At 30.0% G+C, this 21543-nt stretch overlaps 3 protein-coding genes across 4 annotated transcripts; 1 reads left to right on the forward strand and 2 right to left on the reverse strand.

Moving 5' to 3' along the window:
- Positions 1-427: 427 nt before the first annotated feature.
- Positions 428-3663, reverse strand: LOC112792668 (uncharacterized). 2 transcript variants are annotated; one of them, XR_011870123.1, is made up of 4 exons: positions 3364-3615; positions 1245-2513; positions 969-1157; positions 428-808 (listed from the first exon to the last, which is right to left on the reverse strand). XR_011870123.1 is itself a non-coding variant. In XM_072212975.1 (4 exons), the coding sequence occupies exons 2-4, from the start codon at positions 1530-1532 to the stop codon at positions 605-607; spliced, it is 681 nt and encodes a 226-aa protein (XP_072069076.1). In that variant the 5' UTR covers positions 1533-2513; positions 3364-3663; the 3' UTR covers positions 428-604. The 2 variants fall into 2 exon arrangements, 1 of the variants encoding a protein (XP_072069076.1); XM_072212975.1 differs by having other exon boundaries at positions 3364-3663.
- Positions 3664-8390: 4727 nt separating this feature from the next.
- Positions 8391-13793, forward strand: LOC112792669 (uncharacterized). Its single transcript, XM_025835992.2, has 12 exons — positions 8391-9186; positions 9578-9728; positions 9912-10007; positions 10545-10621; positions 10811-10890; positions 11372-11432; positions 12003-12070; positions 12161-12242; positions 12446-12526; positions 12603-12680; positions 13071-13190; positions 13398-13793. The coding sequence occupies exons 1-12, from the start codon at positions 9019-9021 to the stop codon at positions 13572-13574; spliced, it is 1239 nt and encodes a 412-aa protein (XP_025691777.1). The 5' UTR covers positions 8391-9018; the 3' UTR covers positions 13575-13793.
- A 799-nt stretch (positions 13794-14592) lies between these two features.
- LOC112792670 (PLASMODESMATA CALLOSE-BINDING PROTEIN 2) lies at positions 14593-17499 on the reverse strand. Its single transcript, XM_025835993.3, has 3 exons — positions 16957-17499; positions 16839-16872; positions 14593-15106 (listed from the first exon to the last, which is right to left on the reverse strand). Exons 1-3 carry the CDS (start codon positions 17297-17299, stop codon positions 14884-14886), a joined length of 600 nt encoding a protein of 199 aa, XP_025691778.1. The 5' UTR covers positions 17300-17499; the 3' UTR covers positions 14593-14883.
- Positions 17500-21543: the final 4044 nt, after the last annotated feature.

Raw genomic sequence — 21543 nt, forward strand, 5'->3', positions numbered from 1 at the left:
AACTTCGAATTCCATGAGCAGCGTTTTTATGAATTATTATGGAGGCCGTCTTCTAGTGTGGTTCAGCATCCCGCAGGTGTTACGTGGAGGCGCGCGAGTAAACCGAACCGGACAGACTATCAGTTTTTCGGTCGAACCGGCCGGTCCGATCCAGTTCTGATAACTGTCTCAGTAATCAGTATCATTTATGTTATGCTTTTATTTTATGTTTTCATGTAATACTAAATTTATGTCAAACCATTTTTTTTGTGAACTACATATTATTTTTTCTGTAAAAGGAATACAAATATATTTTAATAATAATATGACATTTCAAACACACTTTTACATTTACTTCTACAGGATTAGTTTTTAACTTTATATTATATGCTCTGACGTAATAGTGAATATAAATCAATCGCTTTATTTTTTTCGCAAAAAGAAAAAATTCTAAACATGAACATTCACATTTATCGTTACCTTATAAAGAGAAAAAATGTTGTAGAACATTGATATATACATGTAAGCACTTAAGTACATACTAAATTACTAATTATCCTAATACAGCAGCAACGCCAATGTTCTAAACCAAATAAGGAATATCTATGAGTTGATAATAGAAAGATTACAATTCTAAGATAAAACCAATATTTTCATCAGCACAACATGTTGGCAATGCATCTAACATGGTCTTAAAGTCGGCGTTCTCATCAATCTTGAACGTACAAATAACCTTGACAATCTTCAAGGCATGCCACCAACATTTTGTATTACTTGAACTGCAGTGGCACTTCCCTTCCTTTCTTCCCATCAGTGTCTCGTACAAAAACTGTTGTTTTTTGCAAAATAACAAACGGAGTTAGAAAGAACATATCGATGATAAAGTATATAAATACAAATGCAGTCACTGCTGGGATGGAAGTACTGTTGTCGTTGTAAATGCAAGACTCAATGCAAGACTCAGAGAAAATTTGAGGATAATGACATACCTGAATGAATGCTTTACCATGAACATAAGAGCGAAAACTAAATGAAATAGAGTTCGGGCAGCAACTTGAAAGCAAGTAATTCATAAAAGGGAAATAGAAAGCTTCGTAGTCCGGAGAAAACTGCAATTCCAAGCGTTTAATAGTTGGAGGAATAGATGAAACTTGGAATGCACCCTGCTCTGGTTCAGTCTACAGAATTCAGACAAACAAACAAATAAATAAAATAGGCAAATATGTAAAGTAGAATGAACCAATATAGCAAGTGTATATACTTACTAGAATTGACAGACAGATAAAGAGGGAGACTGATGCCCAAATCTTTTGGGGTTTAATGTTTTGGACAAATTTCCTCAAGCTACTATGGTCCTGAAAATCCACATCGCTAAAACTATTGACTTCCAATTGATTAGAACATTGCTGAAAAGATATACCAGGTTGGTTGTTTCCCTCGTACGCAAATGATAATAAATTTCGAGCATCAATGTTAAGCTCCTCCAAGTTAGAGCAGTATGATAACTTCAAGACCTTGAGTTGAGTACTTGAAATATTAATCCTCTGAGACATCGAGCAATTGTCTAGTTCCAAACTCTCAAGGAAAGGAAATTTAGAAAATAGTTCAAGAAATCATTTGTCTCCAATAACAATGTTCTTCAAATTCCATAAGCACAGCCATCTCAAATTTGTGCAACTATCTAAATTCAATTTGAAAGATGTATTCGGATACTGAAGACAACAATGTAAGCTCTCAACATTTGGAGCATCAATATATACTTCCCGCATTCCTTGAACATAAACTTTCTTGAGCTTATGTAAACCATGCAAGAATTGTGATTCCACAAGACTGAACTCATGCATTTGAGGAATTCCTCTTATTGGAGGGTTATAGACAGCACAATCAATCACGGTTAAATCTTCAATTAGAGGACAATGAGAAATGAGATGATCTATAATCCCTTCATGTGCAAAAAATATATTGCATAGTTTTATTATTCTCACCGAGTAAAGCTTGACGGAATGGGTGAGGAATGCTTGGTTAACTCTGATTCGGTCCATCAACACCAACTTAGTAAGTGATTTGGATTCAATGACACTGAGTGGAAGGTCATAAAACCTGTCCGGACTGTGTCTCCCTACATAGCGACCAGGGAGGCGAAGCTGTAAATGTAATACTTCGCCACCACTTTCAATAGCCATCTTCATCCATAGATCAACATGGTGGGCCATGCACTTATGGTCTACATAGTCCATGATGAGCTTGAATTCTTTGATTGCTAAGCCTAGGTCGCGGAGCCTCAGTAATCTTCTCCCAACATAGTCAATAACTTTGTCTATTTTGCTATGATAATTGTCTACCGTTACATCTTCACTCTTAAAATGTTGATCGCTGCAAATAGACAATATCGGAAACGTAGACCATGTTTCTCTCCAAGCCTTTGATAAGACACTAGTCCTGGCAGAATCTCTGTCCGGAAGCCTTGCGAGAATGTCATGACGTATAGCTTCTGGCAAACCAGATATTTGGTCCATTTTTCCCCAGCTTCAGTACTGATAGCAAGTATAATATCATGGATGGATAATTGCAACTCATAAAATGCGAAGGAAGAAAGAAAAAATTCACATGTATTACATGTTTATTATCAAAATGATTCATCTGGTTAGCTAGGGATCTATGATTATGAAATATGAATGACTTTCAACAAAGGACAGTGATGAGATTTTTCATTGTAAAATTCATAAACTGTTCATCAAATTTCATCATGTCCCAAAATGTCCCATCTGAAACTCATAAATAATAATAATAATAATAATAATAATAATAATAATAATAATAATAATAATATAAAGATCAATGTGGGAACCTATGTAGATCTCTATCACGAATTCCTTCTTCTTCTTATGTGAAGTGAAATAATTTTTGAGATGGAGTTTAGACCTAAGAAAGAAAATACAAGGGACTAATTTTTTTTTCTCTATGGAAGTAAGATGATTGATGTACATTTACTCTAACATTGTAATTTTTAGTATTTTTTAAAATTATAAAAAATATAAAAATTGGAGTATCTCAAATCTTTCACGATTTTAAAAATTAAAAGATCTGATTTTTATGCTTTAGAAATGTCAGTACTCCCAAAATTTAAACTTTTTAATTTCTGTATTTCAAATTAAACTTTACTACGTTTAAAATTAATATTCCAAACTCCAGAAAAATACTATTATTAAACCAATATTAAAAAATAAAGTATAGACTCTATCTCCTATCTCCTTTGTCACTAAAGAATGAATTTCAATTTTTCCTCCTATCTCCTAAACAGTAACCTCACTAGTTACTAGATTAACGAAAAGCTCGTTGTTCCAATAACAAAAAAAAAGAGAAAATATTAAAGTTTAAACTTACCTTCTCCAATAGAGTGTGTTTGTGGTGATTTGAAGACTGTAGAAGTGCGGTATTTTTTTTGCTTTGTGATAGATGATGAGATGATGTGAAATAAATGAAGGAGCGAAATTAGAATTTCTGGGGTTAGGTTTTTGATTTCAGTGTTTTATATTCTCACTTTAGACGATGAAAAAAGAGATCTCTCTTTTCAGATTAAGATTTCGATTTCAGTGTTTTATATTCTCACTTTAGACGGTGAAAGAAGATATCTCTTTTCTGAACTCAGGGGTTTCAATATTTTATATACTCATTTTAGACGGTGAAATAAGAGATCGACAAAGAGGACGGTATTATTTGGTGATCTTCTGAAAAAAATTATTTTTTTATAAATTTTATAAAAAAAATAATTTTATGTTTAAATATTTTGTAAAATAAAAATTTGTATTTATCAATTATATTTAGGTATAACAAGGTAAAGGTACTTTTTATTTATTTATTATGTGAAAAATATTTTTAAAAAAAATTTTTTAAAAAAATGTAAATTGTAACTTTTTTTTTTAAATGTAAATCGTAACTTTTTAAAAAATATAAATTATAATTTTTTTTAAAAATATATTTTTTATTTTTTAATATTTTTATTTTTACTAATAAAAATTTACTAAATACGTTAAAAAAATAAAAAAATTATTTTTTTATCAACTTAATGACACTCAAATATACATTTTTTATTTATAAAAGATGTAGTTTATAAATATGAAATCAATTTTGTTATTGATATATAAAAAACTACTAAGCATCAAATTAGTCAATCTCTAAAAAAATAAATTATCAAAACATTACTTAAAAGTTTGTATCGCAAATAAAAACAAATTTTAAAAACTACTAACGAGAAATAAATCCATTAAAGATTTAAAAATACAACAAAAACAACTTATACTCAAAATGTTGTGATATGTAGACGGTAGTTTAAGTGTTTATCTGAATCTGATGTAAAATTTTCATCTAAATGAAAATTTTATATAGGATAAAAAAAATCTACAAACAAAATGAAATAATAAAACTATGGTTGAATGGTTGTGTGTGTTTGAATTACAATTTGTAAATGGAAATTTATATAAAATTGATTTTGTAAAATTGATTTTAATGAAAAGTAAATTTGGGTTAACGTAATTTATGTTTGACAATCTTTATATCAAAATTGATTATAGTAAAATAAAGGATAAAAAACGTATATGAGCCAAGGAGAGTTTAAAATTACCTAAATCAGCCAAATAAAATTCTGATACATCATTCTACCAAAGAATAAATTAATGTAATTCGAATCAATACAATTCGAATTAGATTTGTATGTAATTCGAACTGATATAATTCGAATTACTTGAAAGCATTGACAACACGTAATTCGAATCAATATGTCACGAATTATAAACTTAGAGTTCGAATTGTTTCAGACGTGCTTTGAAGGGAGTTCGAATCAAGTTGATTGGAATTACTCCCTTTTCGTAACAAATTCTAATAAATTTTTTTAATAAATTTATTTAAATTATACTACAAAAAATATTTTATTCTATGTAAAATAATTTTAAAAAATGGCTTAAAAAATGTTAGGAGTATTATAAAAATTTGTAATGTTCTAATGACTTAGGTACTCAAATTTTAAATAACGTACTCTACATAGTCAATAATAATTTAGAAATTAAAGAAAATATTTTATTCCATACAAAACAATTAAAAATATATTTTATTTATTAGTCCACACATATTTTCTATCATTATATTGCCATTGGAATCCTCGTATATTTCTAATTTCTCAACCTAACCTTCACAAATTCTAACACAGTCTTCGTATAATTTTACTTGAGATATGTGTCTCATATTTTGTGATTTGTATAAGTGAGTCGATATATATAAATGGGTAATAGACGTATCAGTACAAGTTTTATTATTGACTAATGATAACTCTATTTATATTAATATAGAGAGTAAATCAAATAAATATTTAAATTATTGGTCTCTAAAATTTGAAAAAAAAATATTATTCTTCGTTATAAATATGTTTATTATATTTTTTTTAATTTTTAAAAGCTGTTTTACCAAACACAATTATAGTACTTGTGCTTATTAAAAACTATTTTTAATGTGATTTTACCAAACGCAAGTGCTGTAGCTTTTAAAAAGTCGTCTTTTAAAAGACAGCTTTCATAAGCTACTCTTAAAAAGTAAAAGCTTTACCAAACCAAGCCTTATTCAAATTATACGGTAAGCAATTCGAATTTTATACAATACTCTTCTGCCCATTCTTGATAGCTCATGAATATTTTTTAATAAATTTATTTAAATTATACCACAAAAAAATATTTTATTGTATGCAAATAATTTAAAAAATATTTTTTAAGCTATTTTTTTTAAATTATTTTGCATTGAATAAAAGATTTTTTGTAGTATAATTTAAATAAATTAATTAAAAAAATTTATTAGAATTTGTTACGAAAAGGGAGTAATTCGAATTATATCGTTTCGAATTACTACTAGTTTCGAAAATAGAATAATTCGAATCAACTTGATTCGAACTCCCTTCAAAGCATGTCTCCCTACTAATTCGAATTAATACAATTCGAACTCTAAGTTTATAATTCGTGACATATTGATTTGAATTACGTGTTGTCAATGATTTCAAGTAATTCGAATTATATACAAATCTAATTCAAATTGTATTAATTCGAATTACATTAATTTGTTCTTTGGTAGAATGATGTATCGAAATTTTGTTTGACTGATTTAAGTAATTTTAAACTCCCCTTAACTTATATACATTTTTTACCCTAAATTGTAAATTTATGTTGGTAAAAAGAGACCATAAATCAAATATAATACAAACTCTCTGTTCAAACAACAGAAACACAATTATGGCGACTATATATTGCTATTGCAACATCACATCAGTCAAATTCTACAACCACATTTCATAACTCGTAACTCACTCCTATTTCTTATATGCTAATCTCAAAAGGTTTCTGATATTAAATTTTAAAATTACAGTTAGCAACACCACTGGAATTTTTGTAAGTATTTATTCGGTTAATTTGATATTGGATAAGAATTGATATAATTTTTTGATATTGGAAATTATAGTATTTTATAAAATTCTGGAGGTTATAGAATTTGCAGAAAGCCTTTTTATTGATATATGCATAGAAAATTATTTATTTTTCATAATACGCACGAATGAAAACTCCTCCCAAATTGCGCATGGCCAATTCGTAACCCTCACCTACGAAATGAAAATAGGCACCATTTCATGTAAGATGGCTACGAAATGGGTGCTACCATCTGACACATGCCATGTCAAGTTCACCAGTCACAAAATGAAGCACTTTCAGGCTGACATACTTGAAGTGTTCCATTTGAACATTTCTTGGGAGGTGAGCTTGACATGGCGTATGTCAGATGCTAGCATCCATTTCGTTGCCACCTTACATGAAATGGTGTCAGATGCGCAATTTAAAAAGAATTTTTGTTCGTGTATATTATGAAAAATAAAGAATTTTCTATGTATATATTAGTAAAAAAGTCATTTGCAGAGTATGAATTGTTAGATTAATTTTTTTTAATTTATAAAGATAATATATTATTTTAATATTAAATTACAATACACAAATTATGTATTGTCACTGCATTTAAAACATATAAAGTTATAAATTAGGGTTTTAATCAAACACATTTTTTTTCATTTATTTATGTATATATTTGAACATTTTAAAGAATAAAAAAATCATTAAAAAATGAAAGATATAATAAGAATATTAAATAGTAAATGAGAACTTAAAATTATATGTAAGCAAATTAAAATTATGTATTTAATATTTTAATGTGATTTGCAAAGAAAAAAAAAACATATTGCATAATTGAAAAATTAAATCACAGTGACAAATTAAGTTTAATATAGTAATAACAAAGTTTTAAAGCTAACGTGAAATATTAATATTTTTTCATAAAAAAACTTATTAATGAATTAATATAATTAGGTTCATTATTATGTTGTGCTAGATGAATTGAAAAAAATTATTGCTTGTGACATGTTATTAATTCCATCTAAAATCAAATAATTGATATAATAATAGATTATTTATAATTGATTATAATTATATATTTTTTTTAACCAAAGATAGGAATGAGACTCGAACTCGTAATTTTTAGGTGAATATAGAAAGACTATGTCATTTGAGTTATAACTCATCGGCTGATTATAATTAATTTAGTTTAATCAATCAAACAAAATAAAATTGAAAAATACCTTCAAGAAGAAGTTATGTTTCATAATTAAATGATTGAAATTCAATTTGGTATTTATGAATTAATTAAATTAATGAGTGTGATATTTAAATATTTAATTAAATAATTAATTAGTTGATATAATTAATTTTTTATAATAAATTATATTTAATGAATTAAAAAAAATAAATTAAAAAATATTCTCAAAAACATATATGTCAGTTTCATAATTAAATAAAAAAATTTAATAGATAATTATAATAGATAATAGAATAATAGATATTAGATACGGTGGTAATCGATAATAAATAATAGATAATAGATTTACTTAGTTAAACTAAAAATAAAATAATGACCTCTCTCTCAATTTAATTTTATTCACGTTATATTATTTTTCATTAATAAATTACAGTCATAATTTTCAATTTACTAAATAACAAATTAAGTTATTTATTTTTGCTGATTTTAAATTTGTTCGTAAATCACCATGACTAACTCTATGAAATGAATAAGACTATACGATCAATAACAAATTAAGTTATTTATTTCTTGCTTGTGATGGAAAACAAATTTTTTTAGTCGGACTTATACTAAAATTTTCTTTCCTTCTTATTTTCTTTCATAATTAAATAAAAAATATTATTTTTCACCGATTTTTTTTATTTATTTTCTTTTCACTCATTTTTCTATCAAACCAAAGATAGTGTTAAAGATTGACAAAGCAACTCAAAAGCTGTGACTAAACGGATAAGAAACAATAAGGAGAAGGAAAATTCAAGCTCTGCTCTATGCTATCGTATTTTTTTATTTTATTTTGGTCATACATGCTATCGTATTCAATTACTCATTGCCTTATTAGGACTGTGTAGTCTCTGCATTTTGGGCCTTTGGTCTATGTTTAAAAAAAGAAAAATAAAAATAAAAAACCTAATCAAACAATTTCCTTGAGTCAAGATAAAAAAAAAAAAAATTCTGTTAGACGAAAAACAAAGATTTTCCTTGCCTTTTTTTTTCTTTTTCTGTTAGACGAATGCTTACGTTGAAAATTTTATTATCAATAAAATATTTTTAATTACTTTTAATAAATATATAATAAATACGTAAAAGTTTAATTTTTTATTTTTCTTATTTTTTAATTAACAATACAAACATGTATTATTAATTTCAAACAACTGAACAAGAGTCAAATAATAATAATAAATTAACAATAACTACTCCCATTTTATAAAATCAAATTCCTAGAAAATTAGTAAAATAAAAAAAATCTAATTACTTTTTAACTTGAAATAATAAAATAATAATTAAACTCTTAATCTTTCCAAATACAAATCTTCTAATCGGATCCTTTTCCCGATTAGTAAACAGCTGCGGTGCTTTTGTGAAGAAGCTGTGAAAGTTGCATCAATGGCGGGGGTTTCTCTCAAGTGTGGTGACTGTGGCACTCTGTTGAGGTCCGTAGAGGAAGCGCAACAGCATGCAGAGCTCACCAACCACTCCAACTTCTCCGAATCCACCGAAGCAGTTCTCAACCTCGTCTGCACTGCTTGCGGCAAACCCTGCCGATCCAAAACCGTTAGATCCCTATCTCTCTTTCATTCTCCTTTTCCTGTTTACGTTTCCTCAATTTCTTGGTAGCACATGGCTTCTGGATCGTGTTTTTGAATTGAACCATCTATATACAAACAGCTGATGAACTGTTATGAATTATGATCTTGCTGTGATTTTCAGTTATTTTAGGGTTTAACTTGTTTGAGGTTCTGAATTTTAGTTGGCTGCTGCAACGGGGAGAAATTAGAACAAACAAACTTTCTTTTTGTGTGTGTATTTTGCATATTTGTTGAGTCTAGGAGATAATTTTCTGTTTCATTATGTATGGAGAAGAAGGAACCTTGTTTTTGCAGTGTTTTCTAAGGTGCCTTGATTTCTTGATAGTTTTCCTTTCCCCATGCTATTGATCATTTAGGAAAGTGATTTGCATACGAAAAGAACCGGGCATACTGAGTTTGTAGATAAGACTTCCGAGGCAGCCAAACCAATAAGTTTAGAGGCTCCAAAAGTGGATGAAGCTGCTACCTCAGAAGAGGCTCTCAATGCAGATGCAAGCCAAGATGCAGGTTACCTACTACTCTGTTAGCCTCAATTAACCCATGACTGTAATAAACCTTGAAAATAGATATTGTGTGTCACTTTGTTTTTGGAAAGCCTTCTCAAAGATTTCACCCTTATTCTTTTGGCTAATGAATGATAATATCTACTTTTTAAGGTCAGTAATTATTGCTTTATGCTTTAAAATACAGAAATGGTTGTTCCTGAGGTTGACAAAAAGCTTGTTGAGGAACTTGAAGCAATGGGATTTTCTACAGCTCGAGCAACACGTGCACTTCATTATTCTGGTGAGTTTCCTTTCAATTCTGTTATTATATTTCTAGCTGCATATTGTTCTTTATGTTTTGTGCGAGAAAGCTAATAAGAGGCTCAGCTATGTTAAGCAAATCAAATGAAAGATGGTACATTTTATTAGGGGGTCGTGGAGGAAAACGGGAATGGATCCTCTCCATCTTTTTTCTCTCAATTATTTTGTCAAGTCTGATCTCTCACCATACACTCCTTAAGTGGGACCAAGAGAAAACATGTGAGAGAAGATATTGAGTGGTGACAGATCACACTTGATAAAACAATTAAGGAAAAAAATTGAGAGGATCCATGAAAAGTGGGTAAAAGAAGATGAAACTGTTAATACTTGTGTGTGATAACAATTACATTTGACACAATTGTAGATAGTCATTTTTTTAAAATTGTGTACTTTTACTATCTCTAGATCTAGGTACTTTACAATACATTATTTATGTTATTTATATTTGGACATTGATATCATTTACTCTGTAGATATTAAACATTGGATTTGGTTCTCTCTTTGACTCTTTCTATAGGTAATGCTAGCATCGAGGCTGCCATAAATTGGATAGTAGAGCATGAGTCTGACCCTGACATAGATCAGATGCCCTTGGTATGATTTGTTTACATTATTAGTATGGTAATATGGCATATTCATGGTACTCACATTGTTTAACGAGATATAGATTTTAATATTGTGATTTTTAATCAAATTAGACTAATTCATGCTATGACTTAATGTCAAATCTATTTGGTATAACTAAGTTGCAATATCTAGCTCTTGACCTGATGTTTCATTCAGGTACCTGCCAATACCAAAGTTGAGGCTCCTAAACCTTCTCTTACCCCAGAAGAACTGAAGGCTAAACAACAGGAGCTAAGGTTGAAACTGGATGTCAATAGATTACATATGCCTGAATGTAGCATTTGAATTTTAGCAGCATGGTAGTCAAGATTCAATTTTGCTTAAGCAGCTTGTGTATATGCATCAAACACCTAGTTTGGGCACCCTGATTTGTAGGCATTCTTAAAGCGGTCAACTATTAGAAATGCATCTGCAGATTTTAGCGCCTTCCAATACTGCATTTAGATTATATAAATGACTGCAACTTATATATGACGGTGTTAATGGTGGCTTTGCTGAATTTCCTGTCTTTTTGTTGTGTTTGCTAATTTGCTTCTGGGTATTCTGGAGTTCTTTTGTTGTCATGTTTAGATTTTGTTATATAATCTAGTTAGCATCTTGTGTATCTTGACTTTTGTCCAGAATTATAGTTTGTGTGTGGTAGTTTTAGTCAGTCTTATCTATCATCGGTTTTTCATTTGTATTATCACTTTTTATTTTGAATCTATAATATTTAAGGGAGAAAGCTCGCAAGAAGAAAGAAGAGGAAGAAAGGAGAATGGAAAGAGAAAGAGAAAAGGTATTTTGTAGAATCACTTATCTCTTGGTGATAACGATAGGTGATTTACATTGATACTTGCATTTTAATATATTTGTGGGTGTTTATGTCTATACATCCTGTTAGGGATATAAAACCATTTTGAACCTCCATGTAGGTGCTTAAGGTTTTACAAATTATTTCAGGCGAGACAAAACGTAAGAGTTGTCCTTGGTTATGAAACAACTTGAATAAAGTAATCAATTATAATTGGGCCTCAAGTGCTTCGGGTTATCTTTCCTCGGTAATTTTTAAGCACCTATACTGTAAATTACTCCCACATCATGGATGAGAGTTTAGCTCCTAAAGAATACATAGGGCTATCATTGTATGAATTTCAATCTGCTATATTATATCTCTGCAATGTGACACATTCCAAAGTAAGAAGTATCTTTTTGGTTATCCTCTTGAAGAATTTGTTTCTTAATTTATGTATATAAAGTTTCTGTGGTTGGGCCAGTATGCAAAATCTTAATACACCATCTCAAGATACATATGTCCATACATGTCAAGCAGATACGTATGCTTGTCTCATATATATTTTTTATTTAGGAGAGAATTCGCATTGGCAAGGAGTTGCTAGAAGCAAAGAGGATCGAAGAAGAGAATGAGAGAAAACGGTCTGTCTTAACCAGTATATTATTGGTCTTGCATCCTGTCTTTTGTCATGAATGCACCTAGCTTTAAGCAAAATCTGCTTCCGTTTACAGGTTGCTGGCATTGCGAAAAGCAGAAAAAGAGGAAGAGAGAAGGGCTAGAGAGAAAATCAAGCAGAAGTTAGAAGAGGACAAGGTGTAGCTTCTTCAAACAGATCCCCCCCTTTCCCCTCTCTTTTTTTTTTTCTTTTGTCATGTTTTTTCTTTCTTGAGTTTGTACATCAGCATGGTCATCATGTCGTGCTCTCTTCTTTTTTAAAGAAGATAAGAATTCCTGCAAGATTTTCAATCTCTGCCTTTAACCACCAGAAGAATAATTTTTTTCCTCTATGATGTTAGGCTGAAAGAAGGCGAAAACTTGGATTGCCTCCGGAGGAACCTTCAGAAGCCAAACCCTCAACTGTTGTAGAGGAGAAAAAGGTATGAGAGGGTCCAAAAATGGGTTTCAATTTTTCCCCAGGTACTTCTTTATTTGAAAATTTGTTTTTGCATGCAGAGTTTTCTGCCAGTTAGGCCTGCGACCAAAGCGGAACAAATGAGAGAGTGCTTGCGTTCTCTCAAGCAGAACCACAAGGTACTTTCCTTTTTGTTTTTGATAAAAAAGAATGAAGAAACACAGGTTGTATTCATATATCATATATGCCTCTGAATTAAAATTCTTTAAAACTGCTTTCCGGCTGTTGCTTTTAGAAGATTGCTTCTTTTGTTATATGCTTAATTTATTTATTGCATTACACTGCTAGTTGAGTAGCTACTTGTTAATTATATTGTTACACATAGGTGAGGAAGTATAGGTAACCAATACTATTTTAGCTAATGTGTAGGCTTCGGCTGTAGCCAACAACGCCAATTTCAGTGTATTTGGTTAACTGTTTTCCTTATGCTGCCTATATGTTGGCTACAAAACTTTTGGGCATATAGTATAACTCATGTCTCTTTACATGGTAACTTATTCTTGGAGCAGGAGGACGATACCAGAGTAAAGAAAGCATTCCAAACCCTCCTTACTTATGTGGGAAATGTTGCCAGAAATCCTGACGAGGAAAAATTCAGAAAAATCCGACTTAGTAACCAAACTTTTCAGGTAAGAATTTCCCTAAAGATGAAAAAATTATCTAAGATTTGGGATGGGCAAGTGATACAAGACGTTCAGACCTTAACCATATATTCTTCTAATAATTGCTCACCCCTTTCTTGCTTCCCCCTTTTTTCCATCATCTTCTCTCTCTCTACCAAAGAAAAAGAAAACAATTGCTGATGCTTTGAATGTAATGTTTGTTGTTTGCGACAGGAACGAGTTGGTGCCTTGAAGGGGGGCATTGAATTTCTGGAGATTTGTGGATTTGAGAAGATTGATGGTGGTGAGTTTTTGTTTTTGCCCAGGGACAAAGTTGAGATGGCAGTTCTGAATTCAGCTGGGTCTGAACTAGACTCTGCAATTAAGAATCCCTTCTTTGGAGTTCTATAGTTCAGCAACTGTTATATTCTGATTCAGGCCTTACAATTATTATTGTTCAATGTTTCCAAGTCAAGTGTTTGTTCACCAAACTTGTGTTGTTTAACTTGTGCTTGTGTCGGAGAAATTTTGGAGGTCTATACAGAGCTGTTTAAATTACCAGAGAATCTTGTATCTCTATTCCATGGGATTTCGTTGGAGTAAATTATAATACAATATAAAATTAAATAAGTAACAGGCAATTCTTACTTCTATTTTACACTGGCCTAATTACACTTTGGATTGTGGTAAGTATTAAGCAATTATTGCCCCTCACAATTTTGGCAGGCTATTAGTAATGAATTTTGGCACATGGTAAGCAGTCTATTGCCCCTAACAAATTCAGTAGTTTATAACTAGAAATTAGGAAGTAGATTTCTAATCGTTATCTAAATCTCATTCGTAAGGCAGCTTAGTAAATAATATCATATTTCAGATTCTAATTATAGGAACTTGATTTGTATTCCATCAGTATTTTCCAAGAATACAAGTATATAATATAGGAGTTAGAAATAAAATAAGTTTGAATATGTTATAATTATTATATTTGATTTATTCAAAATTTAGAATTTATCATCCACGTAATATATTGTCATTTCTATTAAACCATGTAATTTTCAGTTGCAAAATATTTCCAAGGGTCAACAGAGAATTTGACACAGATTTATATAAAAAGACACTAATACCCTTAAAGATTAATTTGATAGGAGTTGTTTATAGTAAAATTATTATTATTATTGATGAATTATGACGAGTGGATTGAATCACCATATATATAATTTTATTTATTTATTTGATGCAACTGAAAAAAAATATATGTATATATAATTTAATTTATTTTTAATATGTATTTTATATTTGACTAATTTTGTATACACCTAGCATGATTAATGTATTCATGCAAATCAGTTTAGCATCAACATCCGTGATAAAATGCTTAGTGTTCTGGGAACTGAAATAAACTGAATTTAAAAAGATGATTAGGAAGAAATTCATTCTAAATAGAGCTTTATAAGCTGATGATATGATGAAATATACTGTTTGCAACGGGGACAATTAAATTGATCTAGTGAATTAAACTTGAGCCCTATAATTTGCTACCCTAGCTCTGCCCCTCCTTCCTGGTGGATAACAATGCCCCCATCCAGCAATGTTTATAACCTTATACAAAGGATGTTTAAAATATGAAATTGCATTAAAGCAAGGTTATAAACATCAAAAGGCTCCCCCTTTTTAACCCCTGACAAAACTGTAACCTTCCTATTCTCACCAAAGATCATCATCATATGCATATGGCTAGAATGAGAAGGGAGGAAAACAACCCTAGAAACCATGTGGCTGTTGCCTCTGATGCTGCCCTAGAATTGTCGGGGAACGGCGTGTTCATTCCCGGCGTTAGCCCACCGGTGTTGCCCCCGCCGTATATTGGTGTTGTTGTAGGAGACGGCACGTTCGGGTTGTTGAATGCAGGTGTTGTGCTTGGTGTATTTCCCCCTCCAGCAGTGCTAACAAGTTCACAAGAATGAATGAAAAACAAATACCATTTAGTCAACAATTTACGTTTGTTTGTTGTTGTGTTTTTTCTTTAATCAAAAGTTTATATATCTCAATTTGTCCCACTCCATGGCGCTACTATTGAGCCTAACATATTGAGGTTAAAGTTCCAATTACATTGAACTTTTAAATTGCAATAACCATGTGAGTGTGACCTATCAACAAATAAAGATTCATCATGACACGTGAGACGGCACAATAAACCTAGAACTCAAACCAGTGGCCCCATTGACATCATTGTCCCCTGTAACCCTCACTAATTTTCTTACATGGTTTAGGACATATGAAATCAAAAAGCATCAAACACATTACAAGCAATGATTATCATCCGAATCCTAATAAGCATGGTTGCCATGTCACTTTTTCTGATGGAACCTAAACTTGAAACCATGGGAGATGGCTCTGTTTTTAGCTCATTAATTGAACTTACAACTTTCCATATGAGAGAATTCCCTTCATAAAAAACCACCCTTCTACCAAACTATAGACTTCAATAGCGACCTTATTCTATTATAAATTTATCTTGAGGTTTTACATGCAAATGAGAAACTAATGGATGGAAACAAAGGATGTATCATTGCCTGCATCCATGCAGATGAGAGAAGCTAGTCACTTTAGCACTGTAAAGCAGATCACTGACACTATGATTCAAACTAGTTAACAACGACAAAAGGATTTCATCATGGTGATGATTCCTGAGCCGTTGGATGGAGTAGGAGCCCCACTCCAACAGGTGCACCGTACATCATGATCTATTATTTGGCGTCACTCACTCAAATACTCGAACCAAACGATACTACTCCCCCACCTAAAATAGTAAGTAATATTCGAAAATGTGTCTTTATATAAAGATCACACTTATTATATTAAATGTGAAAATTCAGGTGAAGTCGACTTCACATGAAGTTGATATCTGAGAGGCGTTAAATGTAAATTTAATCAAATCAGTCAACTCATCTAACGACTCTCAGTGTCAACTTCACGTGAACTCGACTGCACCTGAGTTTACACCAATATTAATATATCAAATATTTATTATATATCATCACTTACATAAGATTTAATTCATTTGGGTGCCCCACTCCCCAAATCTACCGATGGATGAGAATGTGTTTGATATTATAGTGAATTCATATAAGTATATAACCAAGATACCAAAGTTCGCAAGTGCAACCCCAGAGCCAGAATTGGAACATTTGAAAAATAAAATAAAATAAACCAGGACATAGTTTTGCAGAAAATAGGCCATGGTTTAATGGCATTTCTAGTTTCATGCAAAGAGACACGTGTCCTAACATAATCTGATGCAACCTCCCCCATTCACCTCTCTCTCTCTCTCTCTCTCTCTCTCAAACACACAAGAAAACAGTGAAACACAGCACATTGCCACCACTGTTTGGCTTCCCAATTCGCCTCTATATGTGTATTCGGCAAGCCACAGAAGAAAAGGTACCAAACAGGATTTAAAAATAATAATAATAATAAATAAAGGAAAGATACATCCGAGAATGAGAATATTAGAATCCAATTACTTCAAAAACAAGGAACATTAACCACTTATCTTTAACTATTAAAAACTGTACTCTCCATCTGCCACTAAAAAAGAACTACCATCTCATATTTGCTGCAAAATGCATAGAGTAAGAATTATATTAAAATAAAGATGCAAATAAGCAAACATACCTTCCAGAAGATGGGTACACGCAAGATCCATAGCCTACACAGAAACCATAAAACAGAAAATGAGAACGAACCAAAGGGATCGATAAATTGATGAAGAGTGTTTTGTAGTAGTGCATACTGGGATCGCTTTGAGCAATGGTGGCAGTTCCAGCAAAATCACAGGAACCAGGAGCTCTTCCCCTTCGCTGGTAATAACTGTTGAAGGCGTAAGAAGCATGGGCTTGGATAGTGTTAGGAAGGAAGCAAAGGCCATTGGCTTGAAGAGGAAAGCAATCTGCACCGGAACCACATGCATAGTCCAGTGCAGTTTGCAGGGCCTGGTTGGATGCATCACTTCTGGCTACACACCATGTTGCTTGGCCACTCACATTGTTGTTCATCATGGTGGTCACCATTAACAGCATCATCAGGAAGGAAGTAATGTGAAGCTTTGACGATGGTGGAACCCATGGTGCTGCCATATTAAGAAGGAAGATATGGCTTTGTTTTTGCTTATTAGTTGGTAAAGGAAGAGAGAGAGAGAGAGAGATTAAAGAGTGTGTGGTCAGAGAGGGGAAAAGAGGGATGCAAAATAAACATATATTATTGTTGTGAAGAGATCAAAACAGAAGGAGGCGCTTTGGCTTTCTCTTTAGCTTCTCTTTTTCTTTATCGATGATATATATCACACTCTCTCTCTCTCTCGTATTTATAAATTATAACGTTAATGTCTGCCTGTGAGTTTGCTGTGTAGGATGATCAGTCCCAGTAACTTTTTCGTCAGGTATTCCTCTGTTTACATAAAATAACGAGAAATATTACAGAAATTATTTTTAGAAAAAGTATAGGTAACCAACAATATTTTTAATATAAAAAGAGAGATGGTATTTTGGTTGAATATTAATATTTAAAGTATATTCCAATTTTTACAAAATTTATCAATTCCATTTTCTAAAGATAAAAAATTCGAACTCATAACCTCTTGATTAAGTATAGAAAAATTATGTCATTTGAGCTATTACTCATTGGCATCAAATATTATTAATTTAAATTACTTAGTGTTTAATAATTTATATTTATATTTTAAAATTTACACATAAATTAATAAAATATATTTATTAAAAATTATTTAATGTTTATACTAATAAAATAATAAAAAAATTACTAAAAAGTTAAAACGCCGTCTCCAAAAATTTTTCTAAAGTAATTATGATTATACATATTTCTTTCAATAAAAATAATTATTTTATATATTTAACTCAGTTGCATAAAAATAATTATTCTAATAAAAATATCTTCTAAAAACAATGTTTTAAATCGTTAAATCATTTAGCATGTTTAACTAAATATATATGACTAAATTATTTAACTATTTATATATTATTCTCATTTAAAATTGTCTCTGAAAGTAATATTTTTTGTAAATTGTATGTTTGTATTATTTTAAAGAATCTCATTAGAAAATCAAGAGGGATTTAGTCTACAGTAAGTGACAAATATTTTTGAATTATATTCTATATTAGTTAATAATATTAGTTGTCATTAATTAATAGTTATTTAATTTTTTTTAAAAGATATAAAATTTAAGAAGAGTGTTAGAGAGTCAGCAAGTTTTATGATTTGTAACTATCAATTAGTTATTATTGATATTTTTAATAATGTGAAATTTCATCCAATGATATGAGATTATTCACTTTTCTTTTACTGATTAAATATTGGCCAAATTTTAATAGAAGTATTAGTCTCTAAACTTTCTCAAAATTTAAACTAAGCAAAGTTTGTTTTTAATGATTTTATATTTAACTTATTTTATAATTTATTATAATATTAATTGAAATTAACCATTATAATATTAATTTTTAGCATTATTCATTGAATATTATTCTTAAACTAATCAGAATTTAATTTGAGGACAACAACTTGTGTGAGTCCAAGTATTAAATTGGTTTTATTTTTTGAGATTTTTGTTTTTTCTTAATGAACAATACTAAAGAGTCAATATGATTTATTGGTTTTGGTTTTTTGGTTATTAGTTTGTCATTAATATTTAAAAATTTAGAATAAAAAATATTGTTAAATTACTAAATTAAAAAAATTAAATTAATAATTAAATAATGGTCAAAAACAATAAATTTTAATCTCCTAACATTCTCTTTGCTAATTTAAAAAATCTGTCTGAGATTATTAATTCAAGAAAGAAAAACAAAAAATATTTATTCAGGTGAGATAAATAGTTGATGAGAGAATATTAAATAGGTCAAAAAAAAATTTAACGTAAATTGAACTTTTCTTTAACTGGATAGTAGTAAAGAACATATTCATGTATTTAACAAGGCATTTAATGTATTATATATATATATATATATATATATATATATATATATATATATATATATATGAATTTAATTGGATAATTAGATAAATATTTTATATAAACAAAATATCAAGTTGTTAGATTTATTCAAACCAAACAAATTAAAATATTTGATAAATAAAAGCTTATATGAATTAATTTATTGATCAATAATAATTTTTTAAATAAAATTTTGATTTACGGTAAATTAATTTTTATTCGATTAAATTGAGGATACCATACAAAAAAAAATGGTATTAATCATTGTTATGGTTACGTAACAAATATTTTGTAGGTGTGTATCAAGCATTAAAAATCAATAATTCAAAATATTCTATCAAGTTCGAAATATATGGTATCTTAAGATAGAATGTTTGTTTCTTTCAAGAATTATTATATGACATTGACCCTTAAGGTTAATTGAAAAAAAAAATGTCCTCGTATATTCCACTATCCAGGGTTTATTTTTTACCTTATATAGTTTATATACAAAGACAGTTCTCAAAAGAACTTACTAAAGCCTTCAAAATACCTTCCTAGCTAGTTTTAACTCTGATCATTTTCTCTTTATCTTCATTTTTCTCCTCCCAACCATGAAAATAATTACCATAGACCTTTTAGATTTATGATTGTCTAGCTGACACGCTTGAATTTCTCTAATATGATTAATAATAATTGAAATTCTGTCGATTCTTGGTCTAAATGCATTTTTTACTTTTAAAATACAGTTAAATCCTAAAATTTTATTGTGTTTAAAAATATTTACAAAAGAAAAAGTAGAATTATTAAGCGTTTACAAAGAATTGCAGATAACATAAATTTTTAAAATAATTACTTTTTTCAAGACTTGCAAGTTTTTCTTTAGAAAGATTATGAAAACATTTTCTTTCAAAAAGAGGTGATGTAATCTAGATACAAGTGGATTGAGTTTAGCAACCGTAATACCAAGTATTTTCATAGTACTACTTTAGCTAAAAGAAGAAGGAACAAGGTGGACAGCCTCCAAAATATTGATGGTAATTGGATTAGTGATAAAACTACTCAAAAAATATGATTTTTAATTTCTACTTCAATTTTTATTCTGATGATATTCCTGATTTTGAATTTATTTTGAGAAATTTCTTTCTAATTATTCCTTAAGAAGATTTGAATGCTATTGACAATATATTTTTTTTTATCAAAGATTAAGGATTCGATTTTTAATATGGAAAGTCTTAAAGCATTTGGTATTGATGATTTCCAAGCAGTTTTTTATCAAAATCAATGGGACAGAATTGGCCTTGATTTGTAAAAGCTTGTTAAGGGAATCTTTATAAATTCTGCGAAAATAGAAAAAATAAATAAAACTCTCACTGCGCTTATTCCAAAAGTGGAACCTATTATCAATTTGAAGCAAATGTGGCCCATTAGTCTTTGTAATATCTTTTACAAAGTAATTACGAAGATTCTGGCGGCTAACAGGTTGAGAGGAGTGATGGATAAGATTGTCAATCCTATCTAATGTAGTTTTGTATCCGGGAGACAGACAGACAATATTATCATCACTCAAGAAGTTATTTACTCTATAAGGAATAAGAAAGGTCCTAAAGAATGAATGGCTATTAAAATTGATAAAAGCATATGACAGATTGAAGTGGACTTTCATTCGAGATGTTTTGAACGACATTGGCCTCCCCCTGAACATCATTGAGCTCATATGTACTTGCATCTCTACTACTAGGATGAGAATTCTTTGGAATGGTGATGTCTTAAATGAATTTTTTTCTACTAGGAGTATCCGGCAAGGTAATCCGATATCTCTTTATATTTTTGTTCTATGCATGGAGAGATTGTATCATCTTATTAATTCTGCCATTAGTTTGGAATTTTGGAAGCCCATTCGTCTTAGTCGGGAGGCACCTGAGTTATCCCATCCCTGTTTTGGGATGACCTAATTCTTTTTTTAGAAACTAATATAGAACAAGTTGACATCATCAAGAGAGTTTTAGAAGCTTTTTGCACGAGCTTCAGGCAAAAAATTTGCAATAAAAAATGATAATTTTTTTTCCTAAGAATGTGGGGAAACTAAGTGAGAAATGATATAAGCAATTTCTTGAATTTCTCTAGAACGGACGATCTAGATAAATATTTGGGAGTTTCGATCATCTATTGAAGAGTGACAAAAGACACATACAAGGAGATTGAAACTAAGGTTAAAAGGAGACTTAACAATTAGAAGGCTTCTACCCTATCCTTAGCTGGGAGAACCATTTTGATGAGATCTGTCCTATCTATTACTTCTGCTTATACTATGCAAACTACTTTATTGCCTACTGCTACTTGTAATTTTATCGATCATAAATGCAAGAACTTTATCTGGGGAGAAACAGAGCA

This window comes from Arachis hypogaea, chromosome 13 (assembly GCF_003086295.3).
Source record: "Arachis hypogaea cultivar Tifrunner chromosome 13, arahy.Tifrunner.gnm2.J5K5, whole genome shotgun sequence".
NCBI lineage: Eukaryota > Viridiplantae > Streptophyta > Magnoliopsida > Fabales > Fabaceae > Arachis > Arachis hypogaea.

What these genes read in the sequence shown, in the direction of transcription:
- LOC112792668 (XM_072212975.1), bottom strand. Translation starts at nt 1,532, where the DNA reads ATGTCTCAGAGGATTAATATTTCAAGTACTCAACTCAAGGTCTTGAAG. An exon ending in TTATCTGTCTGTCAATTCTA is followed by an intron (nt 1,158 to 1,244) that starts GTAAGTATATAC and finishes TGAATTCTGTAG; the next exon opens with ACTGAACCAGAGCAGGGTGC. An exon ending in ATGGTAAAGCATTCATTCAG is followed by an intron (nt 809 to 968) that starts GTATGTCATTAT and finishes AAAAAACAACAG; the next exon opens with TTTTTGTACGAGACACTGAT.
- LOC112792669 (XM_025835992.2), top strand. Translation starts at nt 9,019, where the DNA reads ATGGCGGGGGTTTCTCTCAAGTGTGGTGACTGTGGCACTCTGTTGAGG. An exon ending in ACATAGATCAGATGCCCTTG is followed by an intron (nt 10,622 to 10,810) that starts GTATGATTTGTT and finishes TGTTTCATTCAG; the next exon opens with GTACCTGCCAATACCAAAGT. An exon ending in CTCTCAAGCAGAACCACAAG is followed by an intron (nt 12,681 to 13,070) that starts GTACTTTCCTTT and finishes TTCTTGGAGCAG; the next exon opens with GAGGACGATACCAGAGTAAA.
- LOC112792670 (XM_025835993.3), bottom strand. Translation starts at nt 17,299, where the DNA reads ATGGCAGCACCATGGGTTCCACCATCGTCAAAGCTTCACATTACTTCC. An exon ending in CATTGCTCAAAGCGATCCCA is followed by an intron (nt 16,873 to 16,956) that starts GTATGCACTACT and finishes GTTTCTGTGTAG; the next exon opens with GCTATGGATCTTGCGTGTAC. An exon ending in GTGTACCCATCTTCTGGAAG is followed by an intron (nt 15,107 to 16,838) that starts GTATGTTTGCTT and finishes TGAACTTGTTAG; the next exon opens with CACTGCTGGAGGGGGAAATA.